The following is a 27,227-nucleotide window of genomic DNA, read 5'->3' as shown; positions in this document are numbered from 1 at the left end:
TAAAATTCAACCACTAGATGCATAGCAATAAAAATATTCTAATAATGTAAAAGTTGTGTATCTACAATCATGTAGTTTAAGTTTTTTTCTCTCAGTTTCACAAATTCAGACAGAAAGTGTACAGCACTTCCTGTCTGTTGTTGTGAACTTCTCTTTCTTGGATTATATGACTGACAGAACATTAGCTGATACCACAAAGGTCTGATCAATTCCATTCAGGCTTGATTGCTTATCCTTGGTGGTTGACTGGTCAAGTTTGAATTCTTCATCTTGAATTTGATTTTGAAATTGAAAACTTCAAATGTCACAAAGACAAACTCGAACCAAATAAATTCAGAATGTAAAATTCTGTAGCATATGAATTTCAGGTTAAATTGCTTATAAAACTAAAATCCTTACAGCAGCAACATAAGAGCAAACAAAGTGAGATATAAGGTTGAATCATTTACTAACATAATCATATACAGCCAGGTATAACATTATTTATTATTTATTGAAGCAGTATTGTAACTAAGTTGCTAGATATCAGGAAATGCGTGTTTAGCATTGTCGTCTGGAAGGAAAGAGGAAGCTCAAAGTCTGACATCATAAACTGGAAAGCCAATGAAAGAAATTCAAATGAGATGAACAAGTTTGTAACATGTGGACTGTGCTGGGCTGACTAATGTTAAACCAAACAAAGATACAGTATGTTTGTGTCTGTTTGAGTGAGAGAGAGAGTGAGTGTGTGTATAGTGGCTCAAGTGTTTGTGTGTCAGACTATCACTTCCACTTGCAGAACTTTTGTAATTTCCAATAGAAAACTTCAGGGGAAATCCAGTGGATGATCTGGTTTTTAATTTCTGTTCATTCTAATGTAGATCTGAGAGGATCATTTTAATTAACATTAAGGTCACCATTTCAGTACAGTCGCCTACTAGCCCATAACAATACCATGAGAACATTCATATTAAGTACGGGCAGCTCACTGGGTATTAGACAGTTAGTGCCTGGTTGTGCTAATGCATACTGTAGTTACCGCCGCAGTCTATCCCTTGAGATATACTGGCTGGGGAAGCTCTAATGTAGCTTCAGCCCGAAGGCCCTGGCTTTATCGTTTCTCTCTTTCAATACATTTGTCATCTTGTCTTCGAGAACATTCGTCTCTTTCTGTTCAACACTTACCTCGCTTACTTTCTGATCTCATGGGACAGTACTGTAAAGCATCCATGTCGTACTCTCTAGTTACTGCTATACACAGTATTACGTCCTCCACTGAGGCAAGGCAAGATAAAGAGCTCATTTAATACTCTCATTATGGATACATTTTTTTTCCTAGCAGTCCCTGTGGATCAGGATGACTGCACGAGAGAAGCACTTCCTCAACTCACTCATAGATATCCAGATTATAGCTGTGCAGCACCGTCAGTGCTGTCTATCAACATTTCCACTACAGCAGAAATGCTTGACATTACACAAAGTATTTATGAACTTTTATTCTGTTTTTATTGGTCTTATTAATTGAAACTACATTTGTTACTGTCAATTGAACATTGGACATGTCATTGGGTGTGGTGTTGGATAGTCTTCATCTTTCAGCCACACTTTTTATCGTCATCATCTTTAACAGTCACAAATCCAAAAACCACATGAAGCACCAATCAAAACCAGGGGGCGGGCCAGAAGGCCTAGGATGTTCTGCGCCATGACTAGCAAAACTTCCACGACTGGTAATGACATGAGATTATGTTGTTTAAATGACTGGGTCATGACCCACCCAAGGGCATGTAGACTCTGAACGGGCTGCTGGGGGCCACAAATAGAACAAATGCTAACCAGCTGCTCCTAGATGAAGATTATCACAGTAAATATGCTTGAAACCTCCCTGCCTCTCTACAAATGTATGTGTTACGAAAACAATATCATGTTATTTGTAAGTTTTATATTCATCAAAATTTGGCTTCAGATTTCAGAATTTGGCAATTGTTTTGGAAAGTATATGCATGCTTAAAAAAACACTTTACACAACAACAACACATTGGGTTTTCATTTATTTTAGAGGCTAATCAGTGTTTTCAGTCATACAAATAATAATAGGTATATTGACATTTCATTCAAAGTAGGCGTTTGTCAGCTTAGCATAATTGATAATGTACGTTGGTTTTGCACATAAACATGATTGCTCAATTGTAAACAAACCTTTAACAGCAACAGAAAACAGGTTAACTGTTGATCAGCTTTGGGTTGTTACTGTAGAGCGTTTAGGAAAACACTATTAGCCTACCACACAATGTCAAGTTCATCTACAAATTTTTAAATTGAGATTTTACGTGTATAAAAATAGATTAAATAAAGCTAATACTAATAAGTGACAGAAGTAATGGGTTGTGTCACACTTGTGCGTACAGTACACTGCTTAGTTGTTCAATCTCAGCCAGCTGAAGACCAACAGGTGTTACACATGTTCAACCACAAGAGAGATAATCAAATCACCCAAGGTCGTCCGCTAGCCACAGAAGCTCACACACACACACACACACACACAGAGCGCACAATCACAGTGATTGTACGGTCGGACAGGTGGTTAGTAGAGCCAAAACCATATATAGGTCAGCGTATATGTTATCTGATATGTACTGATATGACAGTGTAATGCCGTAAGAAAATGCTTGTGGTAATATATTGGTGTCACTGCAAACTTTATCCAGCAGAGTGCACTGCAATGAAAAATACTGTGGCAAGCAGCACAGAGTAAGAGAGAAGAAGCAGCTCTCAGTAAAGTCTAGAATTGATAGATGATGTATAGGTTAAATTGTTTAACGAGTTATTTATTCATTTATTTAAAACAGCCTTCAGAGTACCGTTGCATAAAATCCACATGGAAAAGGTACATTTTCATTCCAGCTCAAAAATTCACTTTATCGGCCACCATATCTGTGAACTTTTGGTATCCTTTTTGGTATCAAAAATCCCATATTGGTCGGGGTCTAGTGGTTAGATAATGTCTGACTTGGCATTAGGGATGAAAATATGAGCTTTGTCCAACTAATTACCTCTGCCAAGGAGATTATGTTTTCGGTGCCTTTTGTTTGTTTGTCCATCAGCAGGAAACGTGGTAGAGGGGTGTAGCTTGGGCCAAAGCAAAACCCACACAATTTTGGAGCAGATCCGATCACAAATAATTTTTTACTTTCACTTGCAGATTTGCATATCATAGAAGACAGGACTAGTGGCCTTGGCGGAGGTCTGTGGTTTACGAGCATCTTTTCCAGTTATGCACACATGACTGCAAGTAGAACTTGCATAAAGTCAAACAACTGGTTGGACCAGTAACCTTTGCAAATGGATAATTATGGTAAGCAGCTAAAATGAGAAGCTCAAATTTGGTCATAAAAAGCCATCCAATAAGTCGATAAAGATGTATAAACCCCACTTAGTGAATGTGTGATTCATGTGTTTATGCTAATTATGGGCTTTTCCACACAGGACATAGAATATCAGCATTTCATGAATACACAACAGTCAAATGGTTTGTACAGCCACTCCTGTTTGCCATAGGATGAGTTATGAACCTCTCAGTGACTGATCTTCTTTACATTACAGATGTAGCAGCAACCAGTTCAGCTGAATAAACAGTCCACAACAATATCCTGGAAGAACAAGGTTGCCGTCTGTTATGAGACAAGAGTCACATGTGTGTACAAAGCAGTCACATATTCTGCAGGTAGCTATGCTGCAGAGGGAGAATGGGAGCAACTGAAAGCAAGAAACCTGTGAGGATTTAATGTCTGCTTGTAAGATTAGATTCCCCATTTATCACAGCCCCTGCTCCTGTAAGTGTCTCCACAGGTCACTTTGAGACAGCAACCAATCCTCTTGAACAAATTAGATCTTTAGAGCCGCCTAAAGCCTGGTGTGCCTTCAAGGCTTGAGGGTAATGTTTGGGCACATTTGGAATTCAAAAACCACAAGGACAAAGAAGAACTCGACAAAAGCCAAGTCTTCTGCAAGCTATGTTCAAATAATGTAGTAGCACTTAAACCTCTGAAATCATTTGACAAGACACAGCTTGGATGCATTACAGTCAGATCCAAAAGTGGTGCATCAGAAACAAGTGCAGCTTGAAAAGGCATTAACATGCAAGCTGCCATCCAGTTCACTGCTTCAAGAATAGTCTGTGGTAAACTGTGCTGCAATCATTCCAACTTTTATATATACTTTCACACTTAATGTATATATTATGTTTTTATGTTGTGTACAGTATCAGTATTGAAATGAATGTGTGTCATATTAAAGCCAGTGACTCTGTGATTCTGAAACAAACTGGGAAGTGGACAGCTATAGTCACACTCAATGCTACAATATTCAGATCTGTCTATAACAATGATTTATTCTTCATCATTTTATCGGCCTTATTTTGACCATAGGGTTCCTGTGTTTACAGCATCAGCTTCAGCTGAATGGAACTAATGTGATATTTTCCTTTATTTTTCACTGAGGACAGGCCACCCACTGAATTAATGACCACCTCCGGTAAGGTCACAGAAATGTTATACACTTTTATTTTAAAAATATGCAGAGGTGCCCTTTCACTTCAAAGGCCATATTACCTCAACTTCTCTGTGATATAATTGAACCATCTGGTACTCCAAACAAGTTAATAATACTATGCATTGATTGCAAATGCTCATTGACCTGGGTCTGTTAATAATTAATAACTAAAAGTAAAAGTAAAACTCAAACAATGATGATAGGTGGTGGCACTAATATGATAGCTACCTAACCAACTATAAAAGAATATTAATAAAACAAGTATCAGTAGAATCAGTATCCATTTTCGTACAGTTGACTGATTTAAAGAGACAAACTGGAGGAAAGTATTCAGCAATTTTCTTAGTTGTTTGTTGCTGACCTAACAAATGGCATAACCATAAGCACACTTGCATTTTTCATTTATTATTCCTGTTCAGTTTATAGCTGTGTCTGTGTAAGCATATACATATCTCAAGCTGTTCATGCAGCAGGAATGCTAACAGTAATATTCCTTGACAGAGGACGGCCTGACCCAATAAGCCTGACCTTTAATGCTAAAAGCTCTGCACTCCTCAAAGAGGAACAGCCGGATAAAAAGGGCCAGTCTGGTATATCTGGACTCAGGCACTACCGGTGATACAAATCTTACAGGTACTTCAATATCAAATATCATACAGCTAAAGGTGCTGTCATGGTCATTCTTCACATCAAAACCACTGCACTGTGCACTGTTTTAACTACAGGGCATGTATTCAAAAGTCTTCTTAAGAAGGTTCAATCCAAGATTTAAGGTTAAATATATCACAGATCAGCTATTTACTTAAAATATGTAAGATACAGTATCTTAAATATTGTCTCTTCAAGACAAAATTTTCACAACATATGCTCAAAAGGCCCTTAAAATGGACTCTAGCTACTGGGCCATATGTTTTGGTTATGTCAATCCTTTAACAGTTTCTGGAAACAGGTTTTTGAGGCCTTTTCATATATTGCAGGAAAACCATCTCACATATTGCCATCTTTGATTTCCAGAGATCACAGTTTGTATATCGCAGGCAACAGAAATAGCTTTTTCTTTATTAATGGTCTGAAGACTCATTCTTTTTAAATGGAAATTAAATAAACCTCCCTCTCTCTTTAGAGAAGGGCTCTCTGTGCTGCTCTTAGAAAAACGGAGATACAGCGGGGCTAATTGTCATGAAAAATGTAGCGCAACTTGGTCACCATTCATTGGTCCCTCATAAAAACTCAAGTTTGGGGGGATGGGGTGGATGATGGAAGGGAATATATGTGTGTATGGTTGTGTTTGTAAATGAAAACCTATAAATAAAGTATTTTTATTCATTTTATTCTGACTTCTGAATATTAGTTGCTATCAGACACTCCTCCCCAGGCTGACATTTAAGTAGCAGCTACACAGTCTTTCTTTAATTCAACTGTTTTGCCTGTGACTCGGAAGGTTAATGTAGGGTTAAAGGCAAAGTGGCAAGTTATGCTGGAGGTTACCATGAAAAGCACTGATGGCCTCTGGGTTGCCATTACCAAGTCAAAAATAGCTGCAGTTCACACAAACAGCAAAATCCTTTAGAGAATACAACTGTGTGTGTGAATTTTTAAAGCAGCTAGGATAAAATGTAATTTTAAGTGACATGGGAAAAGCATCTTCAGCTTACATCATTTTACAAGAAGAAATGTTGGAGGTCAACCTTGAGACTGCATTTAATTTCCCAGCACACAAACAAGGCGACAAAGAGCATAAAGATTAAAAGAGGCATGCAAGATATGCATTTTATTTTGAAGGGGGTGCTGTGGGAAAACACACAGACCACCACAGACCTACAACATCCTCGAATTACCACTGCTTGGGTGGTACTCCAGGGTTGATCTAGGGAAGTTATAAATGTGGACCGCACAAGCGTTGCTGCAAATCAAATGCAGACCATGTGGACACGCCACAGCTAATCGCTACCCAAGCTCAAAACATTGACCTATAAAAAACAAGCATGTTTCAAAAGTTAAAAAAAAACTCTTTTTTTAACCACCTTAACCAGACCAACATTTACATTAAAAATGCAACTACTTGAAAGTCATTTGGTATTAACTGAATAAAATGTAGCTTTCAATAAATAATATCTTGATTATGACCGCATGCTGTAGCTCCTAATCAAAACAGTTTAATAGATTTTTCATACAGAAGATAAATATTTCCCATCATATTCACTACATTTCCATAAATACAAAATCTCCTTACCTGACTCGATTGCTGCAGAACTTGGTGAACTGCGGCTGGTTGAGGTGTATCAGTCGGGCATCTTCTTGGTCAGCTAAGGATGTCTTTTCTGATGTGTCCTCTGTCTTTTCATATCCTGCAGCACAAAAGAAAAGGCATTCTATAAAAAACTAAATCTGCCTTGAGACCAAAAAAAAAGAAAGATGAAAAGGTGTTTTGAAGTTTTTGAGCTGGTGCGTGTCGAAAAGTACCCCAAGGAGAATGTGACTGGAGTCTGTAAAAGTCAGTCATTTGTGTGAAAACTATAGAGGTTGCAGTTGATCTTGGTGCTTTAGAGGCCTTAGATATACAAGGTTTTTCTCTATATATCAGAATTTGGCCAATTTTTGAGTAATTACACAAGTATTTTGATCATTTTTGGTGCCGTGATGGATAAAGTTGGCATTGTAAAATATCTCATTGTAATACTTTTAAAAAGAATACATCATGTACTAAAAAGTGTGTTCAACTACGTGACAAAGGTTTTTTTTTTTTTATTGCATACAGTCTATGATGGAGTACACAATGTCTAGCTTTTGTAGTAGGTTATAATCACTGTAGCAGTACACAATAGATTGAGGAGACATAATTATCTGTGTGATACACTTGCCTCAGATCAGGAGCAATAATATGATAGCAGTATAATGCAGAAATGATTATCTTAATGGAGTGAGATGGTGCTTTGGAAAATATAGCAGCAGGTTTGCTAAATGACAGGTCAATGACAATACCTCTCTTATTACCGCCTCCATAGTAAAATGGCAACTTGGAGAAACCCTCTTATATACTATAATAATACAAGGAATCGCCTGCATTGTGTTAACAGGCTGACTCATACTAAGTGACGTCCATGGAGGAAGCAACACTTCTGACATTCCTCAAGTTATCTGTAGATACACAGATATAGACCACATTTCATTTAGAAGACACCGTTCTGAGCTCGTGTGTCACATTAGAAAAAATAACTATTTTTGACACACCCAAAGCCTTCAGTTAATGTCCATAGTCTAATTACTTAAGAGACATTTCAAAGCTTTTAGTTCATCAAATGCCTCTAAGGACTTTCCATTTGTTGCTAGAAATGTGTTGTGATTAGAGCTGGGAATTTCCTGCGAGTGACATCCTGCTGGCAAGAGTAGATAGGACTTATCTGTGTGGATCAGCGACAGTGGTGCAGTGACTGGAAACGACAATACAGAAGTACTGTACATGCAAGGCTTTGATTCAACAGTATTTTTGGATATTTTTTTATTTTGTACTGCAGTATTATATTGACACAATGTGCAAGTAAAGAAAATGAGTTTAGGCTTAAAAGCGGATACCCAGTCCCACTATATTTTGAGTTAAACCAAATGCATAAAAGAACAGCTTAGAGAACTAATTCATTCCTCATTCAAATATTCCACCTTACTCTGACCATTAAATGAGAAACTAAATGTTTAATTGATAGAAGCAGCCATTTACTGCTAAAAATTTAAATAAAAAAACCCTCCTTGGATGGATAACACTCTTTTTCTCTCCATGTCTGGAAGAGGCAGCACTGCTCTGCTCCCACCAAGTTCAGCCAAGTGGGATGGAGCAATGTCGGCTGAATCAACACGTCCATTGAGGGCTGTACGTGGGTCGCATTTTTTTCCCCTGTGTTTTTAAATGTATGGTTTTAATTTTTGGCAAGAAGCATTTCTGTTTCACCCTTTGCCTCCGTAGGCAAGGTCTAAAACCACACAGATGGACACCATGTTCTGTTAGTTTCTATGCTGGAGACAGGTGCTGCGTGATGGAAAAAGGATGTCTAGGGATGTTGTGGGAATAACTCAAGCCTCTAACTTGAAGCTGCTTACTGCAGTGCGGGATGGAAAATAGAAACACACCAAAGAATCTCTCTAGTGAACAAAGATTGGCTCCCAAAGGTGTACTTGTGGAGTGGACGTACAGGTGAAATTAAACTCAACACAAAATACAAAATCATGGTTTAATCCTTAAGCCCTGGTATGGCTGTGATCTTTTGATGATCCCTCAAAAGTCTGATACAGTATATGACGATAGACAATAGATTCATTCATTTTGAAAACCTTGTCAAACATGATGCCAGCAAAGAAAATAATGCCCTGGTAAAAGCTTGTTAAGGAAGTCATTTTGGCAAAACCGATTAAGATTAAGCACAGACTCTACGTTTGTAGATAAAAACAGTCCAAGACATCTGAAGACGTCACTCTGGGCTTTGTGGAACTGTGATTGATCCATGAAGTGTCTGAAAATGGCCAAACAATTAATCAATGAATCAATGATGAAAATAATCATTAGTGGTAGCCCTAACTGAAAGTCAGGTTCACACCTGGAATTTGGTAGTTACAGCAGTTAATGTTTGAGACTGACTCTCCTTAACTTCTGTGAAGGTGAAAAACAAATGTTCTACCAAACGAAGTACCATTTGAAGCTGAAGTATCAGACACACGTACAGAGGCAGATTAGACAGGGATCATCTTGTTTGTAAGATGAGAAATTATTTAAAAAAAACAAGGTTCCTGAGGTTCATATTTCCCTATCCTCGTGTTTTAATTGATATGTCTAGATTAGTGCCCTCAGCACTGCCAAGAGAGCACCACTGTAAACCTTTTAAGTCAACAGTATTCTCAGACTCTCAAGTTGCATGCATGTGATCCAGTTGGTGCTGGATGGCCTTCCCCAGCATGCAGTAGTAGTGGTGTTTGGGGGTTATGAGGTAAGGACGTGCGTAGCATAGCTTCCACAACTGCAGATAAACCCTGGAGTTTCAAAATGGAGAGAAGGGCCTTTCTGAGGCGTGGAGGGAGGGGAGCCACAAGTGAGGGAAGCCGGCTGCTTGAAACATCAACAACAACAAAACGCAGTGTCATGCGCTACTGTAACCAGATCCCCTACCGGATATGCACCAGTTGCAACCTGCCCCCCTCGCCCGTCTGCCTACAGGATTTCTTTCATGGCATGTCAAGAGGAAACAAAGAGAAAGGCTGACAGTCTTCAACGTCCCACTTACAACTTTCTCTGCTCCTTTTCTCCACTCTTACTCTCACCTTACTCTTCACTGTCTCACTCGTGTTACACGATCCCTGAATCTGAAATTACAGCTCTAGTTTTATTAATGATCCACCTGCCTTAGCATTGAGGATTGTTTCTTCCTCTTCTTCATCTCCTGATAGCGTCTATCCTTAGCATGTGCTCTAGGGCTAAAAATAACTGCCCCCTGTAGTCATTTGGTCAACAGGGGAAACTTGGGTTGGCTATCCCAGCCCTGTTATGCAAGACATCAGATCAGCATTGGTTTATTGGATTAGTGTGGTGGCAAATGGGTGTGTGGATTCCGGGAGCAACGGGAGATTAAAGAGTGGTGCCTACTGCTTAAGTAGGGAAACGTCCTACCATCAGGCCTGTGATTATCACATGCACTGATTAGGTAAAGGACCAATACAGGCTAGAAGCATGGTGTCAACTTGTGATTCCTTGACGTTAATGACAGTTCTTTTTTTGTATACATTGGGAAATAGGGTTGTCTAGAACAGTAGTTACCAAATTGGGGGACTCCTAGAGGTCCCCAGAAAAAGTATGTGTATCAAATTGGGGGTCCTTGACACTAAAAAGGTTTTGAATCACTGGTCTAGAAAGCAAGAGAGAGTTGGTTGTTTTTGAATTTGGAGAATAAGATATAATGTGAGACATAATCATTATTAATTTGAAAAACACTTCAATCTTTACACATAATAGGACACTGAATAGGGAAATTGAATTTTTTAATTGCTGTATCTTAATGGGATCTAAATTTGGCCCTCGGAAAAGTATAAAAAGGTACTTTGAGGCCAGGTGAGGATTTATAGTAACAGAAGCACTCTAATATCACCTATTATTCCTGAAGAGTTAATCCATTGATCTTGATGGTAGGGCTTCCTTCCTTGAGAGCAGCTAACTTCCCTCCTCTTTGCCTATTCCATCCAAAATTAAAACGAGCTTTGCAGCCAAGAGCTCACCTGGTAACACTGGGAAGACAGGTGGTTGGAAATGAGTAACAGCACTGAGTAAAGGTGAGGGAAAGGACATTGACTCAAAGGCATGCTACCTCACTGAGTCTTTAATTTAAGTACAGCAGTCATTCTGCAAACAATATTGTACTATAGTTGCAGGATCAGAGAGTAACACCAAAATACAGTATCAATTCACAGAAATGGAAACTGTATCTGGCTATATTTTTATTCTAAGTGATTTTCCTTGGGGCACCCTGGTGGCCTTGGGGTCAAGGCGCCTGCCAAGAATGAATGGCCATGCCCGGGAACCTTTGCTGCATGTCGATCCCCATCTCTCTCTCCTTGTCTCCTGTCATCTCTCTGCTGTACACTGTCTGATGTGGCATACAATGCGGCAAACATTATGAGAGAAAGTCATAATTTTCAGTGAGTGATACCTTTTTGCATACCTGTTTGCGGACAAACTAACAAGTCGGCGGCCCGCAGTGTTTACAAGTAATCATCCAACCTCTGCCGGGGTTTCCCGTTCCACCGTCCGTAAGTAATCGATTAATATGCCGCCAAAGGAGAGATCTCAGCTTGTACCTAAAGGAGCACACACAGCAGGCAAACAAACGTACAACACGTCAGCGAAAACGTAAATCGGTTCAAGAGGCTTGGGTGTCCAATCCACATACATGAGCAATGAAAACGGGGGCGGGCTGGCGTAGCTGGTGACTGTGAAATAGCAGGCCAGAGGAGCTGGCTGAGCAGCTGTGATTGATGTTGTGTCTCTGTGTTGTGAATGAGCCCTCGCAGCAGGAGCCTGTGTGCTGGGGTAGGCCAGGTGCTGCAATGCACCAGTTGCAGCTGGTACTGCTACTGCTTAACTTAGTCCTTTTGCTCTCTCCTTTTAGCAGCTTTGACACAAGGGGCTGTATGCAAAGTCTCCGCAAAAGACTGAAGACAACAAAAACTGTTGGATTACTTCAAATATTCAAATATTAGGTATTTTAACATATGTATATGTATTGGAACCATGCCATCGTACTTGCTGGCATGGTTCCCAACACATAGCACTATCAATAACACTTTACTCTTTATCTTTTTCTAGGAATGAGTTTGGGCAGAAACTAGATATGAATAGACCAAAGACGTAACAGTGCACACATTTGTCCCAAACTGGACTTTTTGTTTTTGTCTCCTGTTTTTGTTATGCTCTTCTGACTGCGGCTGGGTAGCAGACTGATTGGTCTTATGACAAGTGAGTTAAGTGTTGTGCTCTTCAAGTGCTACCTGATCTGCAGGTTTTTGCTACAGCTACTATTCTCGCACACCTGTATAACTCTTTAATTGGAAAAATTAAAAAAGAGCATGTAGAGCTAGGGCCAGAAAGTGGTCAGCTGGGCTTCAGGAGATGCCAGATAAACACTGCTGTAGTAGTCTGGCTCATCAATCCCACTATTTCAGTTGAATAGGATGAATAAAAGCAGACCCAGTTGTTTGACAGTAACAACTCATAGCAGCGTAGTTTTGTGTCAAAATGCAGAGCTGTGACGGCTGACAATGAAGTAACAATGGAAACCAGCCTGACACTCATGTGCACATGTAACCATGGCCTGCACCAAATTTAAAGGCAGCACACAAGGCCAACCCTGACAGGCCAACACCGAGAGGCTGGCGGGGAGAGGTGGAGGAGGTCCCGTTATTAAAATAGCCTCTCCCAAGGATGTACCCCCCCCCCACATCCCACTCATTTCCTTAGTTTCTACCACACTGTGTGGATAATGTACTTAGCCACAACCACAGATGTCTCAGTGGGAACTGCTCTTAATAGTCCTTGGTGGACACTGTGCATTTTCTCAGCACTAATTTCATTAACTGCAGGCGTGTCACGGCTCAACTACCCTGACATCAATAAAGAGAGCAAGAATGGGAAACTGGGTGGATACTCACTGTTAATATAAATCTTAATCTGTGGTATATTAGGCTTCATAACAATACCTTTCATCTATTAATGGAGCCACCATATTGCCCATACTAGCTAGATGTATACAAATAATGTAAGAGGTATGGAAAAAGAAGAGAGAAAAGAGTAACAGAAAGCCAAATAAAGCTCAGTAGGAATAGAGAGCAGAAGTACCCAGCTCTGGAGGGGAAGCCTCTAGATGAAGGATCAATGCCATCAAGTGTCGTAATGAGTTTGGACGTGGGCCAGATGTCAGGATTATTGCTTGTGTCAGCCAACAGACAGACGGGTGGAACAATAGTCACAAGGGGGCACGTATTTTGGAGAGGATGCCCAATGGGAAAAAACTGGGCCCAGCATGGCTTGGCATTCACCAAGGCTTCCCCAGTCTCTCTTTTTATCCCTTGCTGAGTATTGTAGGTTACAGAGACACTCTGAAACCACTGGGCAGAGAAAATCTCTTCTCTGACACCCGAGAGATTTTTAAGGATACTTAAAGTACGTCAGATTAGAACACTAATCTTCTATCATCAATGCTAATTTTTTAATGTCTATACACTGCAAGATGAGTCTCTTAGTAACTGCTGAAAGACATGGATACAAATATAGGTCTTAAATTTGAGGAAAAAGTCACAGTTACTCTGGAACTTGAAGCAATAAATACTATATGTATATGATATAATGCTGACAGATAGAAACGGGTTAAAGACAAAACCCTCCTCTGCAGATTTATGATATCCTGGGAGGTAATGTATTATCTCAGGTCAGGCAGAAGTGTTGGGGGTGGAAAATGATTGCTGCCATGACTGTCAACATCATCAAGATTAAACAATGGCAGCAATGACAGGAACAATAATGACCTGATACTCACACGTCATGACACTTAGGGTTAAATATTAAACGTCATGCAGAGCTGACCAATACTTCAAAATACGGTTAGTACATTGGGCCCCAATTGTCAGTAACAGTAAGAGCACTAATCCTTGTTTTTAAAATAAGAGGATCAACCGTTGTTAAGAGAAGAGATATTTTTAGCAACCGTATCTTATTCTGGCTGTTCATGTTTGACCTCAAATAAAGCCTTTATAACAAATCATAAAAGATATCATGTCACATCTTTTGGTCAGCACCTACTATGTCTATTCTCACACAGTGATGATTCAGTTGGCTCCATGTCTAAGCCTTAGGATTCTTCAGAAGGGCCCATGAGTCCTAGGTCTGGGGGTATAACATCCATCTAGAGGCAAAACAAAATGTAAAAAGGTTTTTTGTTCTTCCAGAAACAGGTCCAGCCGGAGTCCAGTCTAACTGTTGAGATACTGAACAAGCACTGATGAGCTTGAGAGAGTCGTAGGCTGGTCAATAAAGTGTAGATGAGGAGGCACGTGACCTGGCCACAACTAAGCTCCCACGCGGTTCATTCAATAACACCAGGGTAGGTGGGGGAAGACAGCTTGGGGCTACTGACATTGATCTAACGTGAACAAATGAATGGCAGCCAAACCACAGTCAAGGCTTCGTGAAGAAAAACTGCATCAAATACTTAGCTGAAAACAAAAAATGCAGAGGACTGACAGTGACTTGGCTCCAGTAGAAATGTTTAACACACATGGACCATATAAAGAGTTCTATGTGTAATATGGCGTTCAGTACTGTCAGTCGTTCAAACGTTCACCTTAACCTGAGGCTATCTACCATAGTGATTAGGGTCACATTTGTTCCAAATCCCTGGGCTTTGGGATTTCTCACAACCCACTGAGCCTAATGTGCCATTTATATCTGCCCATAACCACCAAAGTAAGATCTGTCCATGATTCATTTATACCAGATAAATATTTCAGTAGACGGAGCAGCCAGTCTATTCATGGCAGTCAAGTCCCCCTCCAACCTACAACCATTTGTGAATTAAGGAGTGGGGGGGGGGTATAGATACTGCCTCAATTTAAGCAACAGTAACATCCATAAGTCGCTTATCAGATCACAATGCTGTAACCAGCACTCACAACAACAACAGGGCAGCTGCACAATTAATCCCCCTCCCCGTTCTGCTCCGTCTGGCTCCTCATAGGCTCAGGCAGGCTACAGTGGGACGGACAGTCCAGGGACAACATGGGCAGCTGTGGTTTGCTGTGACATCACAGGGCTGGCTTGTCTTGGCTTAGTGAGGGATCTGCAGGGACAGAATCCTTTCCACTGTGTGCAACTTTATGAATGGTAAAAAGGAAACACGTGTGTTGTGAAATTCAAAGGTCTGGAAACAGAAAATAGACCTCGTGAATTCCAGTCATAGTGTTGCATCACTGTCGTGCCTGACCTCAAATTACTGTGTTCATCAATGAATCGGTTATCCATCAAGCAACAAAATCAAGAGTCGACAGTTCTGCTAGCAGGACTGTGAGGCTGCTCTTCCGTCTACGTGGTAAAGAACCGAGTATTGAACATTTTTGAGCTTGAAGTTTTGACCTGATGATAGTGTTATATGAAAAGGACTATTGACTTTAACTCCAGTTTTATGCCTCCTTCTTTAATGATGAAGTGTCTCAGGTTCATTACGACACAGAAAAAGATCGCTGCAAGTCACACTTGCACACTGACTGACATCGAAATAAGAAGGTAGCGGTTAAAACGTTTTTCTGTTCCGCTTCCTGTCTGGTTAACCCACTTTAAGGGTGTCCTACCACGCAGCTACCAACTGTCTAAGTTCAAACTAAACTTAGGTTTCTGTAGGCCATCTGGATGAGAATGAGCTAAAATACAATTTTCTTTAGGACAACAGAGATTATTTCCAGGATATTTGGGAACCCTGCATTAATATAACCGACCAACCATTTACTATTTTCTGTCATATAATTGACTAATGACCTCATTAATCGACATGAATCATAAGTTGCAGTGTAGAAAGTCAGGTGACCATTTGCGTCCTGACAAAAAGTGCTAAAAATCTGTTTTGCACTGTTGCACCTCATTCTTCAACTGGGCAATTCCTCTTCCTGTGTTAGTAGGCTACAATGTACGCTAAACACAAAAAAGACTCCAAGATGTTATCCTTTTTCAGGACTTTCAAAGTCTTTTAAAAACAAAACTTTTGAGCATTCAGAAGATTACCATACATTGTAAATCCACTTTTTTAGCAGCGGCTTCATGCCCTAAAGCTGCCCATCCAGTTATGCAACTACAGGTAACAATTGACCAAAATGGTATGTACATTTCTGACTGTGTGACTGTTGTAAGGCCAGATGGATTGTTGGTGACAACTGTGGCAACACTGTTTTTTCCATGATGGCTATCTAGCCTTAAACAAGTAGTTTTAGTTGGCCGGGCTTGAATATACCTAACTACAGGGGTGATTTGTATTTTTGATAAGACATGGCTGAAGAACAGCTGACCAAATCCTGTCCAAGCCTGTCTGCCACTGGCTGTGATGGAGAGAGATCTATTCTGCTGTCAAACATATCTAAATTTAATCAGCTTTACTAAATTTAATGTAGGCCTACTTTCGCACTAATGTGCAGGTGTATTTCGTGGGAAAATCTAAATATGCCAAAAAAACTAATCAGTATTGGGATACTTACAATAAAGATAATTAATCAATTTCAGGACTGAGATCTGAAATTGGGGCAAGAACTTGATAAGGACAACCATCTAAAAATAGCTGTAATATCCAAACGTCCGAGCAATGACAATTAATCCATTGCAGTGTTTCAGTGATGCTCAGTGGCCTGATGTGACATGTTAGTAATGTGTTAGCTTGACAGGCAAAAATGGCACCTCCATCATCCAGAGCTCTAACTCATGTGCACAACACACACCCTTTTAGCTTTAAAGAGGAAATAATGGATGCCATTCTTGTCTATTATTGATTCGGGCCTATGTCTTCAACAGCATTAATGTATTTAGAAAATCCATGAATAGCAGGATCAAGTATAGAATAAGGAATTCATGAAAGCGTTTTGTTAGCATGAACGAATACGACCCATACATGTCAAACATTATAAAATTTCTGAATAGGTGATCAGTGGTATGTAAAGAGGTTGTAAAATGTAGATAAAGCTACAACTTTGTATTGTACCTGCTATGTCGACTAGTCCCTTAGGATGACAGTTATCTGATTGGATGTCTACATTAGTCCACGCCCACCTATTCAGAACCAAAATCTTAAGTAATTCCTTAAGGCAGTAGTCTCAACATGGGTGCACTGTACTGTCTTATAACACAGTGAATGCTGCTGTGAAATGTGCAAGTCCTTAATGTCTGTTTTTATAGGAACCAACCATCTATCTATGGAAGCAGCACTGTGGCCTATTTGGACAGAACGTTAAGAAGGGAACAGGGTCATAAAAACTCGAGATCCTGGGGGTCAAGGGCAGCAAGATCATCTTCCCAACCACTGACGGTGCCGGTTCCCTGTGGAGTCCCTGCAGACACCTCTCTAGCTGACCTTGTCATCCCGCTGTGACATTGACTGTCTCTTGGCACATGCAAATTTGCTGCATTTTCCTGCTGTGCACGCATGTGCGCAGTGTTGGGCATCATAGTTTAAAAAAGTAATTAGTTATAGTTACAAATTACTTCTCCCAAAAAGTAATTGAGTTAGTAACTCAGTTACCACATAGTTACTCAGCAAAGTAACTGTGACGTTATTTTTTATGTTCTATAACGCTATTACATTCTATAACATCTTCTATAACGTCAAAGATGTTTATAATAACTGAATGAAGAATAAAAACACTATATACAGTATTTTAGAACATTTGGTAGTGGCGTGTTAGCATGTGTTGCTGCTGTGAGGTGCTTCATAAGATTTGAGTTGCTTGAGGCAGACGTGGATAAAGTCTTTTTTCCTGGGCATAGCGTGCATGTTACATAAACATTCTTGCCTGACTTCCAGTTTGAAGACGCTACCAGAACCAGAACCAGAGCCGGGCGAGCGAGCAACAGAACTGAGCTCACAGCCTCCAAGACCGACGGAGGTGACGTGATTTACAGTGGCTCCGACCAGGACTCTGACTCCGGGGAGGACGAAGACACAGCGGGTTCAGGCAGGTAGAGGAGACGCATGAATCAGGTGAGGAGCGAGTTTGTAGCAAGGTCATTTGTAAGTAACTTTTAAAGTTTTAACATTATACATCATCCATTAAATCAATAAGTCTGCCAATATTTGGTTTTGGTTGGGCAGCCCTGCAGTTTAGGCCTCTTTCTCAGTGTCTAATGTGGCTTTCATGAATTATCTGACATTTAGGAACAGGAAGTAAAAACGGAGTGACTGTACATTTTCTGAGCTGTTGTCTAGGTTGAGGAGTATGGAAGATTTATCTCCCACAAGCATATATTTGCAACACAGCTTTTCAGTGGCTCATAAATAAAGTTCGATCTGAGCAACATTACTGAGGATCTCCAGCTGACCTGCAGATCAGACGATCTAATCAATTCCAGAAAACTGATAGTTCAAGGACGCCTGAACCAGTCAGGACATAGAGACATTACAGTATTTGAGTTTACAGCTGCACAATTGCTCCCAACTTTCTTCCACAATCTTAAAATATCTGTAATAGCCATGATACTATGGAAGGACTTTAAAATGTGACTATACTAGGGCTGCCCCCTTATAGTCGACCTAACTGTTGGCGTGAAGAGTCTTAGTCGACGCACTATTCATTAGTCTGATAGTCGCAGAAAAACAAAAATAATGGCAAACTCAATACGACTAGGAAAATCTTTCGTCAGGGAAAGCCCCAGACTTTACCGTATGATGTGATGGTTGTTTTTTGCTGGTTGTAAAAGCAGCTATACAGATATACCCATATCATTTTCTAAGATTGCCAGTATTTAACTTTCAATCATGTTCATGTAACTAATGTTTTTTATGATGTAATAGGAAGAAATATCCATAGTGCCATAATATTTTACTATTCTTCAGGTTTTGTGCAGAAGCTAGGTAGATGATATATCTAGAGCAACACATTTTGTGACAACGCAAAAATCAATTAGTTCAGATTAAATTAAATTATTCAGCAACGATTTTGATAACCACAGCTGTTTAATCAAGCAAAAAAAAAAAATATATTATTATTCTGGTTCCAGATTCTTAAATGTGAGGATTTTCTGCTTTTTACAGTTTTATTTTAGGATCAATTGAAATCGTTGGGCTTTGGACTGTTGGGCGGACACTGAAGATGCCACCGTTTGCTGTTAGATGTAATGTGATGTCAGACATGCATTAAGCATGTCACTGTATTTTTACCTTGAATTGACTAAACTATTACTTTTTTTACTGTTATTATTTTGGAGGCATTTTATGCCTTTATTGGATAGCCTACAGTTGAGATATGAAATTAGGGTACAAAGAGATGGAGAGTGGCCAGACAAACACATAGGACATTACATATAAGGTGAGTTGCTTAACCCCAAGGCCACCATGGTGCGGAGAAATTTTGTTTTGTTTACTCCAAAAAATAATCAACCGATTGGTTACGAAATTAAGAAATTAACTAAATAGAACAATTACAAACCTTGTGACACTGAAGTTCTCCCTCATCAGCTCATGGATCTTCCTTGTCTCAGGTCAATGTGACAACATGCATGAGCAAACATTAGAATAGGTTCTTTGTCTCTGCATCCATCTCCGTGCACACGAGCATTTCCACATCTTCCCTTCCTCACAATGACCTGCCACATCTACTTTGCTCTGCAGACAGAGGAGAATCACTGAGGTGAGGGAAATTGAGTATCTGAAGAAACACATCTTCGAGTGGCTGCAGGTTAGTGATGGAGGCAGCGCATTAAGTGGAAAATAGAGGAGAGGAGATGTCCCATGCCAGCACAGAGACAGAGTAGAGAGGCCCAAGGGGACTTGATATGACACACCAGCGGCCCCAGACAGGGGATTTAGTGGCGTGTTGGGCTTTTGTGCCACATTATTATCAGCCAGTGATCCGCCAGGCACATGGGCAGCTCTCGATCCCTCAGAAGGGAGCAGTCTATCCCCCTCCAGTCTCCCTCCCCGTGCTGTTACCACTATTCAGACAGACTGAGGCTTAGCTGGTGTTATTGAAATGCTACGGGGGAACATCCTGCTTCACTTACACATGAAAAAAATCTTAAGAATGGCATAAAGGTAGCGATGTAATGCTCAAAGAAGAAGCAGACTAGGTTGTGTGATTCAAAACTAGTGTGCGGGCAATCAGATGCTGAAGAGCACCTTCTATCATGTGAATCAGCTGACACGAAAAGACAAGCGTTTGGTCTTCTGAGAGATTCATCCTCACAGGACAGGCTTACCTGTCTATCTCCACCTTTAGTGTAAACTGTGAGAGGGGATTTGGTCTGTCTGCAGATAAGCATGCACGCTAAGAGGGCAAACAGGATGCTTCTTGTCATCTATCTAGCCTTAACTTGCGTGGCTTCCGTCGATCGGCTTTCCCATCTAGACAGTGGGAGCCGGTATAAGGCGCCGTTCATAGGAATTTGCATCTGTCATCACAGAATCACACATTAAACACGCTGATAGCTACTGACGTCACCTGTACCCCAAGTGTCCTAGATAAGGTTATTTTGGCAACACACGCAGGCACAGGCTGGCAGTGATGTCGGATGTTTCCACAGCTCAGCGGAGAAGAGTGACGAGGAGTGGAGCGGCACGTGGTGGGCGAGACTGGGGAGTGTGCAGCATGTAGAGCTGACGGACAGGCCACTGATGGATTAGGTGGTAAGCCTGGCAGAGGGCTGCCCTTTCTAGATGGAAGCCTGCCTGATGCAATGTGGTGATTAAAAACTCAAACTGAAGGGTGGGGAGAGTGCTCAGGCTCTCATAAGAGCAGCCAAAAGAAATGTTGCAGAACAGACTTCACGTTAACTAGATATGGAGCTGAGAGGCTGGAAATGTTGATGTTGGAGCGGCAGCGTAGGTCATCCACCTGGCACGGTACAGGAGGAATCCAGCATTCAAGAAGAATATGCTCGCAAAGAAAACATGATACTGTTTTCAGTGAAACAGGGGGATGATAGTGTTATGGAGCCAAGTGAGAAACAGTCAAAACCTTAAATTTGCTCTCTGTAACCTAAAGAAGTAGTGTATGGTAGTTTCGGGGGTGACAGCAATAGCTGCTGCGTAATTCATGTGTTTGCTCTTGTGACTAGCTGCCGCATTAGTCCACAGTTTTCTATGGAATCTATATAAGCATTCAATTATTTAGATTTCGCCCAGTAGGATGTATGGGGCCTTCACTGGAATAACTGAGCAGACCAGAGGAGAAGTGGCTTCATAATTACCAGCTCTTAGGTGGCCTTTTAAAATGAAGTCACAACTAGCACCAAGCACAATCACTTACAACAAGACGATGTGACATCCACCCTGCGCACACCATGAAAAAAGAAGAATTCATTTCAGGGGATGCTCAATTAAACAGCACAGCAATTGGTTTACTGGCATACTGGCATCTAATCATTGAAATTACATTTAATTGCAGTTCTAAATCAGTTTTCTCTTTTAGACATTTTAAGCAGATATCAATTCATTATCATCTGTAACTGTTTGTCCTACACACATAAATGAATAAGACAATCTTACTACTAAGTAATGTGTTCTGTCACATAGTGCTGTGAAGTACTGCGGTGTTTAAGAAATATATGAATATGTGAAAGTATGACCAATATTCACAAAGTGGGCACAATTGTTTGTGATAACTAATTTATGAGTTATAAATATTCTCTGACTCAACAAATACAGATTCCTATTGATTGGCTATTGACTTTAAATCTTGAAATCTTATAAGTAATAACGGTCATTTAGGCAAATATTATTCATTCTGCTTCAATATCATGACCGGTCTACTTTCCACATTAAACGTTATTGCTGCACCTGACTTGACATATTTTTTTTTTTTTTTTTAATAGTGGATAAATCATGTCAAGGTTTTCTGAAAAATGCTGACATGTAAAGTTTTTGCAAACATAAAAAAAATAAATGTCTCCCTTTCAGTCATCTCATACGTTTTTAGCAGTTCTATGTTTAGTTATTTACTTTATCCATTTAGAACTAGCTACGAATTGTCACATTTTATGAAAAGAATAGTGATTTACATCCTAAATAAATGACAAAGTAATTAACAAAGCACATCTTGTTATATCTTGGATATGGATGACCAGTCTTTTTAGTTTCGTGCTCCTCTGCTGCAGCTGTCAGACAGTCCTTCATGTTCATAAATACTGAATTTTTAAATTGAGTCACATGTCTCTTTAAAAATGCATTTTCCACAGTCCTAGCTATTTGGAAGAAGGAAGTTAAGAGGAACACTTCCTGTATGAAGCAGCCATTACACTGTCTCACACAGTGGAGTTACTGCATTACTAGAAGTAAATCAGATGGCTTGCTGTGCATTATTGAAGACATTTTATTAACAGCCTTAATGAGAAGCACACATTAGGTATGCAAGTTAATGTGCGCTTATCTCCCACATTTTGACTCACGGAGAAGCTTATCTGGAAGTATATAAAATACAAATGAGAATACGTTCCTTATAATTCACTTTAAGAGGCCAAGCTGCTTACTCCAGCGGCCAAAAAATATACTCAACAGTAATAACTCAGATTGAGATATTAGGCTGCGCCCACAGTTATAAATCAAACCTAAGCCATCCCAAACCAAACCACGGCAGGAGAAACACTGCAGTAAGTACCATAAACAATAAGATCCCATACAATATGTTATTGATCCCTGCAGATAAATCCAGTCCAGAGAGGTCAGAGGTCAGGGACAGCCACAAATAAGTGATGGGAGGAATTTTAAGCCTTCATAAAGAAACCCTACAGGAGTGTGCATGGGCAGCCAGTAACACCCCTGTATGTGTCCAGCCGCCATTGCTCGCCTGGATAAACAAACAAACCCTAACACCCAACCTACTAAGCAGCCCTAGAGTAAACACATCCCCTTATGAGCATTCAAATCACTTAAGTAATGTATCTGCATCCTCTTCCCCTGGCGAACACAAGCCAGATGCAGTGGAAAGTCACTGGCGCAGTGAAGGAGTGAGGGTCAATGGCTGCACTGTGAGACCCACGCTGCTGTAGATGCCATTTGCCGGACACTTGTTATTGTGCTGTAAGACTTGTGGCATCCGCTTGCAATAATCCTGGTAGCTTCTGCCTTCTGCCATGATGGTGTGGTGGGCAGGACAAAGCTAAGGGTGGGGGGGCTATCCAAGTCAGGATGGGTCAGGTGCACCCTGCACTAGTTTCACTTTTAGAAGCTTCATGCAGACTACAGACACTCGTTTGATAAAGCACTTGTCCAAGAAACCCCCCAATGTTTTATCTGCAGACATGGAGATGACAGCTGACTTTGTCTCTGCGCTAACTTTTATTGGATTAAGTTACATAGGAATTGAAGGAGTTGTTTCCTGGAGACTCCTTTAGTAAAGTCCCAAGGCCCCCGGGGTTTCCTTGACCGCTGTTGGGGCGCCTAATCACCGCTATAGCTAAGTTACAATAACGTTACTGTACTTCCAGAAAGCCACCGGCCGGCCTTCTTGCACTAACAAGGAAATAGCCGTAAAACGTGATATTTAAACATTTCTCTAACAGGCAATGAAATAACATTATTATTACACACCTTCCGCCCGGGTACGAAGATCAGACATCGTTCTCTGGACGGGCGGCATCTCTCCACGCAGAGCCGGGCGACGGCACCTGTCAAGCGGCCGCGGCTTGTTAGTTGTGCTCCCTGTGGCTCCGCTGCTTCTGCTGCTCTACCGTCAAAGAATTTCAAACAAAACGACTAAAATTCAACAGAGGAGCCTCTCTCTCATACGGACAGGACTGCTGCGTGTTCACTGGTAATGAGACGAGGGTTAAACAACATTTATTTCCTGGTGGTGACAGAACCATGCCCAGGAGCCCACGGCTTTATGGTTCCCCCCCCAGCATCCCGGTTCACACGGAGGACTATAAAGCCGATAGACGCCTTCGGTATAGCAGGAGTGGACACGGACTTACCATAAACTGACGTGAGGGGGACGGTGCCGCTTCACATTATGGACCGTACCAAATTCAACCGCATCGGGAGGGGGGTGCAGAACATAATAACTGTCATGTCACCCTTACTAGGAAAGATAAGTCATGAAAAATGTATTTTTTTCGAGGGCATAAGAAAGACTAAGTGCTGGATTTTAAGCGTCAGGACCTATAATGTTTGAGACACAGAAAGGTTTTTAAATGTGGCCAACAAATTGTTCGTTGGTGTGACACCTCCCCCCTCTGCAGTAGATGTTGTTCACAGGTTGAAGACATAACAATAGTACACTAGGTGGGAGTTGGCTTGTCACAATTGTGTCTTGTTTTTGTATAAAATATAGGCTAGTTATTCATGTAATTGTAGTTATTGCAGTGTCAGCAAATGACAACATCCACTTCATGAATTAACATACACATAAAATGTAAGATATTAGGAATATTTTGCATACATGGAAAATGCACTGTGTTTTGTTTGTTTTCAAATATACTGTTTACAATTGCTTATGCCTGTAAGTAATAAGTAATATGGTAAGACTTTTTGCAATACATTTAAAACAAAATACATTTGTATTAAACATTAGTATTTTGTGATATCTAATTAGACACAATCCGTAACACACTGGAACTATATCTAGATGATACTACAATCATACTTTGTCATCCCTTGATATTACCATTATGCTGAATTATAGTTTAAAGAATATAACTAACAAATAATGAAAAACCTAGAATGTAAATATATATTATGTCTCCAAATATGGAAATTATATCAGATATAAGGGATTTGGCCTTTGAACGTAATTTTGTTCTCAGTGTTTCAACGTGTAATACAAACTTCCTAGATAATCAGAAAGCCACCAGTGACCAAAAAAAGATGTCCACAAAGTGCAGAAACAGGACAAACTGAAACACTATTGATTATGGACACAAACTTGGTGCATGATCCTAGAGTGGCATTTACATTTGTATGACATTATGTCATAATACACAGAGTTAAGATCTAAACTGCGACCAGATGGAGAAGGAATCATCCAAAGATTTTATTAAAGGGTAATATGGTTATTAATGTGTTACAGCATATTTTTTAATATGTTACAGACTGATAGGCATACATAAAAATAAATTTGTGTTGTGACGTGTGCTATCCCTGTTGGTTGGTGTATATCCTCTACTTTCTTCATTTTTTTTTTGCCTTTTGTTCTTGATTAACCAGGAAGATTGTGCCATTTAACCACAAACCTCTCAAAGAAGGCTGCAGAGAGTCAGACAAAAATAATTGTTCCCCTATCTATGGACTCTTTGACAGGTCATGAGGCTGCGCACTCCAACATCATATGATGCAGGGAAGAAAACTGTAACATTACACAGCAATTTCTCTCATTACCTGGTAACTCAGAGACTAATTTATCAAACAATCAATCATGTCCATCAAAAAGGGATTCAAGTCTTCAGAAAACTAAACTCATAAACATGTTAAAACTAAAACTGACCACAACAATGGAATGTAATTAGACACTAGTATCAATCACTATGTTGTTATGTGATTATTGTCCAGAGAGACGCTAAGCAGAAGATCTAATCCAGGGTGATTTACTCTAGTTTACAGTTGAATTTATATCCCTAATCAGTGTGTAGCTCTCCATGAACCTGCTCTAAAAAGAAGACACCTAGAAAAGAAGTATAGCTGCAAACACAAAGAAGAAAGCAACAACAATGACATCTCTGTTGCGACTGCCTGGCTGCTGTACGTACAGAAAATCAAAGTGTGTTCTCATTCTCACTGCAGTTGAAATGCAAATCACACAGGAGGCAGCATTTGTACAGCAGCAGCACCACTGCAGTTGCCTGAGAGAACTGCAGTGTTACAGATACACTATTGTCTGGTGTGTATGTTGCACTGGCACTGTTTTCATAATGTTAGTGTCCTGTTTATGTGCGTGTGTTTTTACACAGAGGTTCCTTGGTTATTGCTGCCAGACTTCTTGCATATTTTCATGTAATATGCCATTCTTTGTTAGGAGTGATGTAGGAGATTCTGCTGCTATTTTGATCTATATTCCCTTTAAAAATGAAAATGTATTTACTGTTGTGAGGATTAGGTGAAGATGAGATTATGCTTCTGCTTCTGAAAGCATAAAACAGCGTGTAGGCTTTGTGTATGAGCAGTGCAGTAGATGGCCGCAAATTTAACAACAGGAGGCATATTTGTGTTCACACCTCTGAACAAAGAGATTCAGTAAGTTAATATGTAGTTATAGTCCCAAAAAACACAGGATTGTTTTTCCTTTTTATTAACATTTTAAATGTAAGTCCTATTCTCAACAGCCCAAAAAAAACAAAAACACAGAAAGATTGTGTTACATATGAACTCTAAATTCACCACGTCCAAAAATAAGAAATGAACACCTGAACATCGACGCCTCCTCCTGTGCCTGCTACAGACACATCTCTCCCAAAGATTTCCTTTCTTTCCCCCCACTCCGCCTAATTCAACATCAGCTTGCCACCACGGGGATTTGGCTCTGTAGCTCCCACGGTTGCTAAGCAACAGTGACAAGAAGCCTGCCTCTTTGATTATGTGTGTTTGCGCTGGTTTTGTGTTTTATAGCATATCCAGTCCAAACAATGACTCATTCAACCAGCCGTCCACATTTCTACCACTGTCAAAATCTGTGTCAATTACAAACAGCGTGAGTGTTTTTATCCGTTTGTTTTTATCAGAGTGACCTAAAAAGATTTCACTGATACTCCCTCCAAACACCTTTGTTCTTTGATACAATACTGCAATGCAAGTATACACTTTGGCAGGGTGTGATTCAAATGCAGATAAAAGATTAAGCAAGACTTCAGACCTAAACACAACATGACTTTACAAACTGGTTCCTTTTAATATTTTCTCCACAGCTCGAATTAGCTATTGATAACAATAATAATTTATTCCAGATTTATATATTGGGGTGATCTGACAGTTCTACTCTACATTGTCACTAAAAAATGCTGAAAAAGTAATCTTTAAAAAGTATAAATTAATGAGATCGTTCACACAATTTAACTTATTTGAGTCAGGAGGAGTTAAAACATCAACTGCAGTCACTTATAATATACTTAATATACAAAGGTTGGTCCACCACTTTTGTTTAGACTGAAATACCTAAACAACTATTGGATGGATTAACATGAAATTTGGTTCAGATATCCATAGTTCCCAGATGACAAATTGATCTTTGGTGATCCCTTAATCTTTCTTCTGATGCCATCATCGGATTAAATTGCGAATAATGACTCATCAACCACTTTCTTTTTGGTGCTAATTAGCAAATATTAGCAAACTAAGATGCTAAACTAAGATTCTAAACACAGAAAAGAAAGATACCTACACGACCAGCAAGATATTGTTATTGTGATTTGTTAGCCTGCTGGATTTAGCACTTAGCTCAAAGCAAAACTGTGCCTAGCATGGATGTAAGCTCTTGTCTTGTCGTCTTGTCTTGTTTGT

The 27,227-nt window shown here is 40.1% G+C and overlaps 1 protein-coding gene across 8 annotated transcripts in view; it reads right to left on the bottom strand.

Annotated features, from left to right (window-relative positions):
* Positions 1 to 23,826, bottom strand: part of atp8a1 (ATPase phospholipid transporting 8A1) — a 104,703-nt gene extending 80,877 nt beyond the window's left edge. For 2 of the 8 annotated variants that reach the window (XR_004796963.1, XM_035668697.1), the window contains exons 1-2: positions 23,331 to 23,819; positions 6,764 to 6,878 (exon numbers count right to left, since the gene is read on the bottom strand). Coding sequence is in view for 7 of the 8 variants with exons in the window: in XM_035668697.1 (XP_035524590.1) it covers positions 6,764 to 6,878; positions 23,331 to 23,379 (164 nt within the window). In the remaining variant the exon portion in view is untranslated. Of the gene's footprint in view, positions 1 to 6,763; positions 6,879 to 23,330 lie in introns of all 8 variants that reach the window. The other 6 variants (XM_035668693.1, XM_035668692.1, XM_035668691.1 and 3 more) reach the window with 5 other exon arrangements.
* Positions 23,827 to 27,227: the final 3,401 nt, after the last annotated feature.

The sequence above is a fragment of the Morone saxatilis genome, unplaced genomic scaffold (genome assembly GCF_004916995.1).
Source record: "Morone saxatilis isolate NCDOM2014 unplaced genomic scaffold, NCSU_SB_2.0 Contig22, whole genome shotgun sequence".
Classification (NCBI taxonomy): domain Eukaryota; kingdom Metazoa; phylum Chordata; class Actinopteri; family Moronidae; genus Morone; species Morone saxatilis.
Note: the sequence above shows the minus strand (reverse complement) of the source record. Positions and strands in the feature narration are given on the sequence as shown.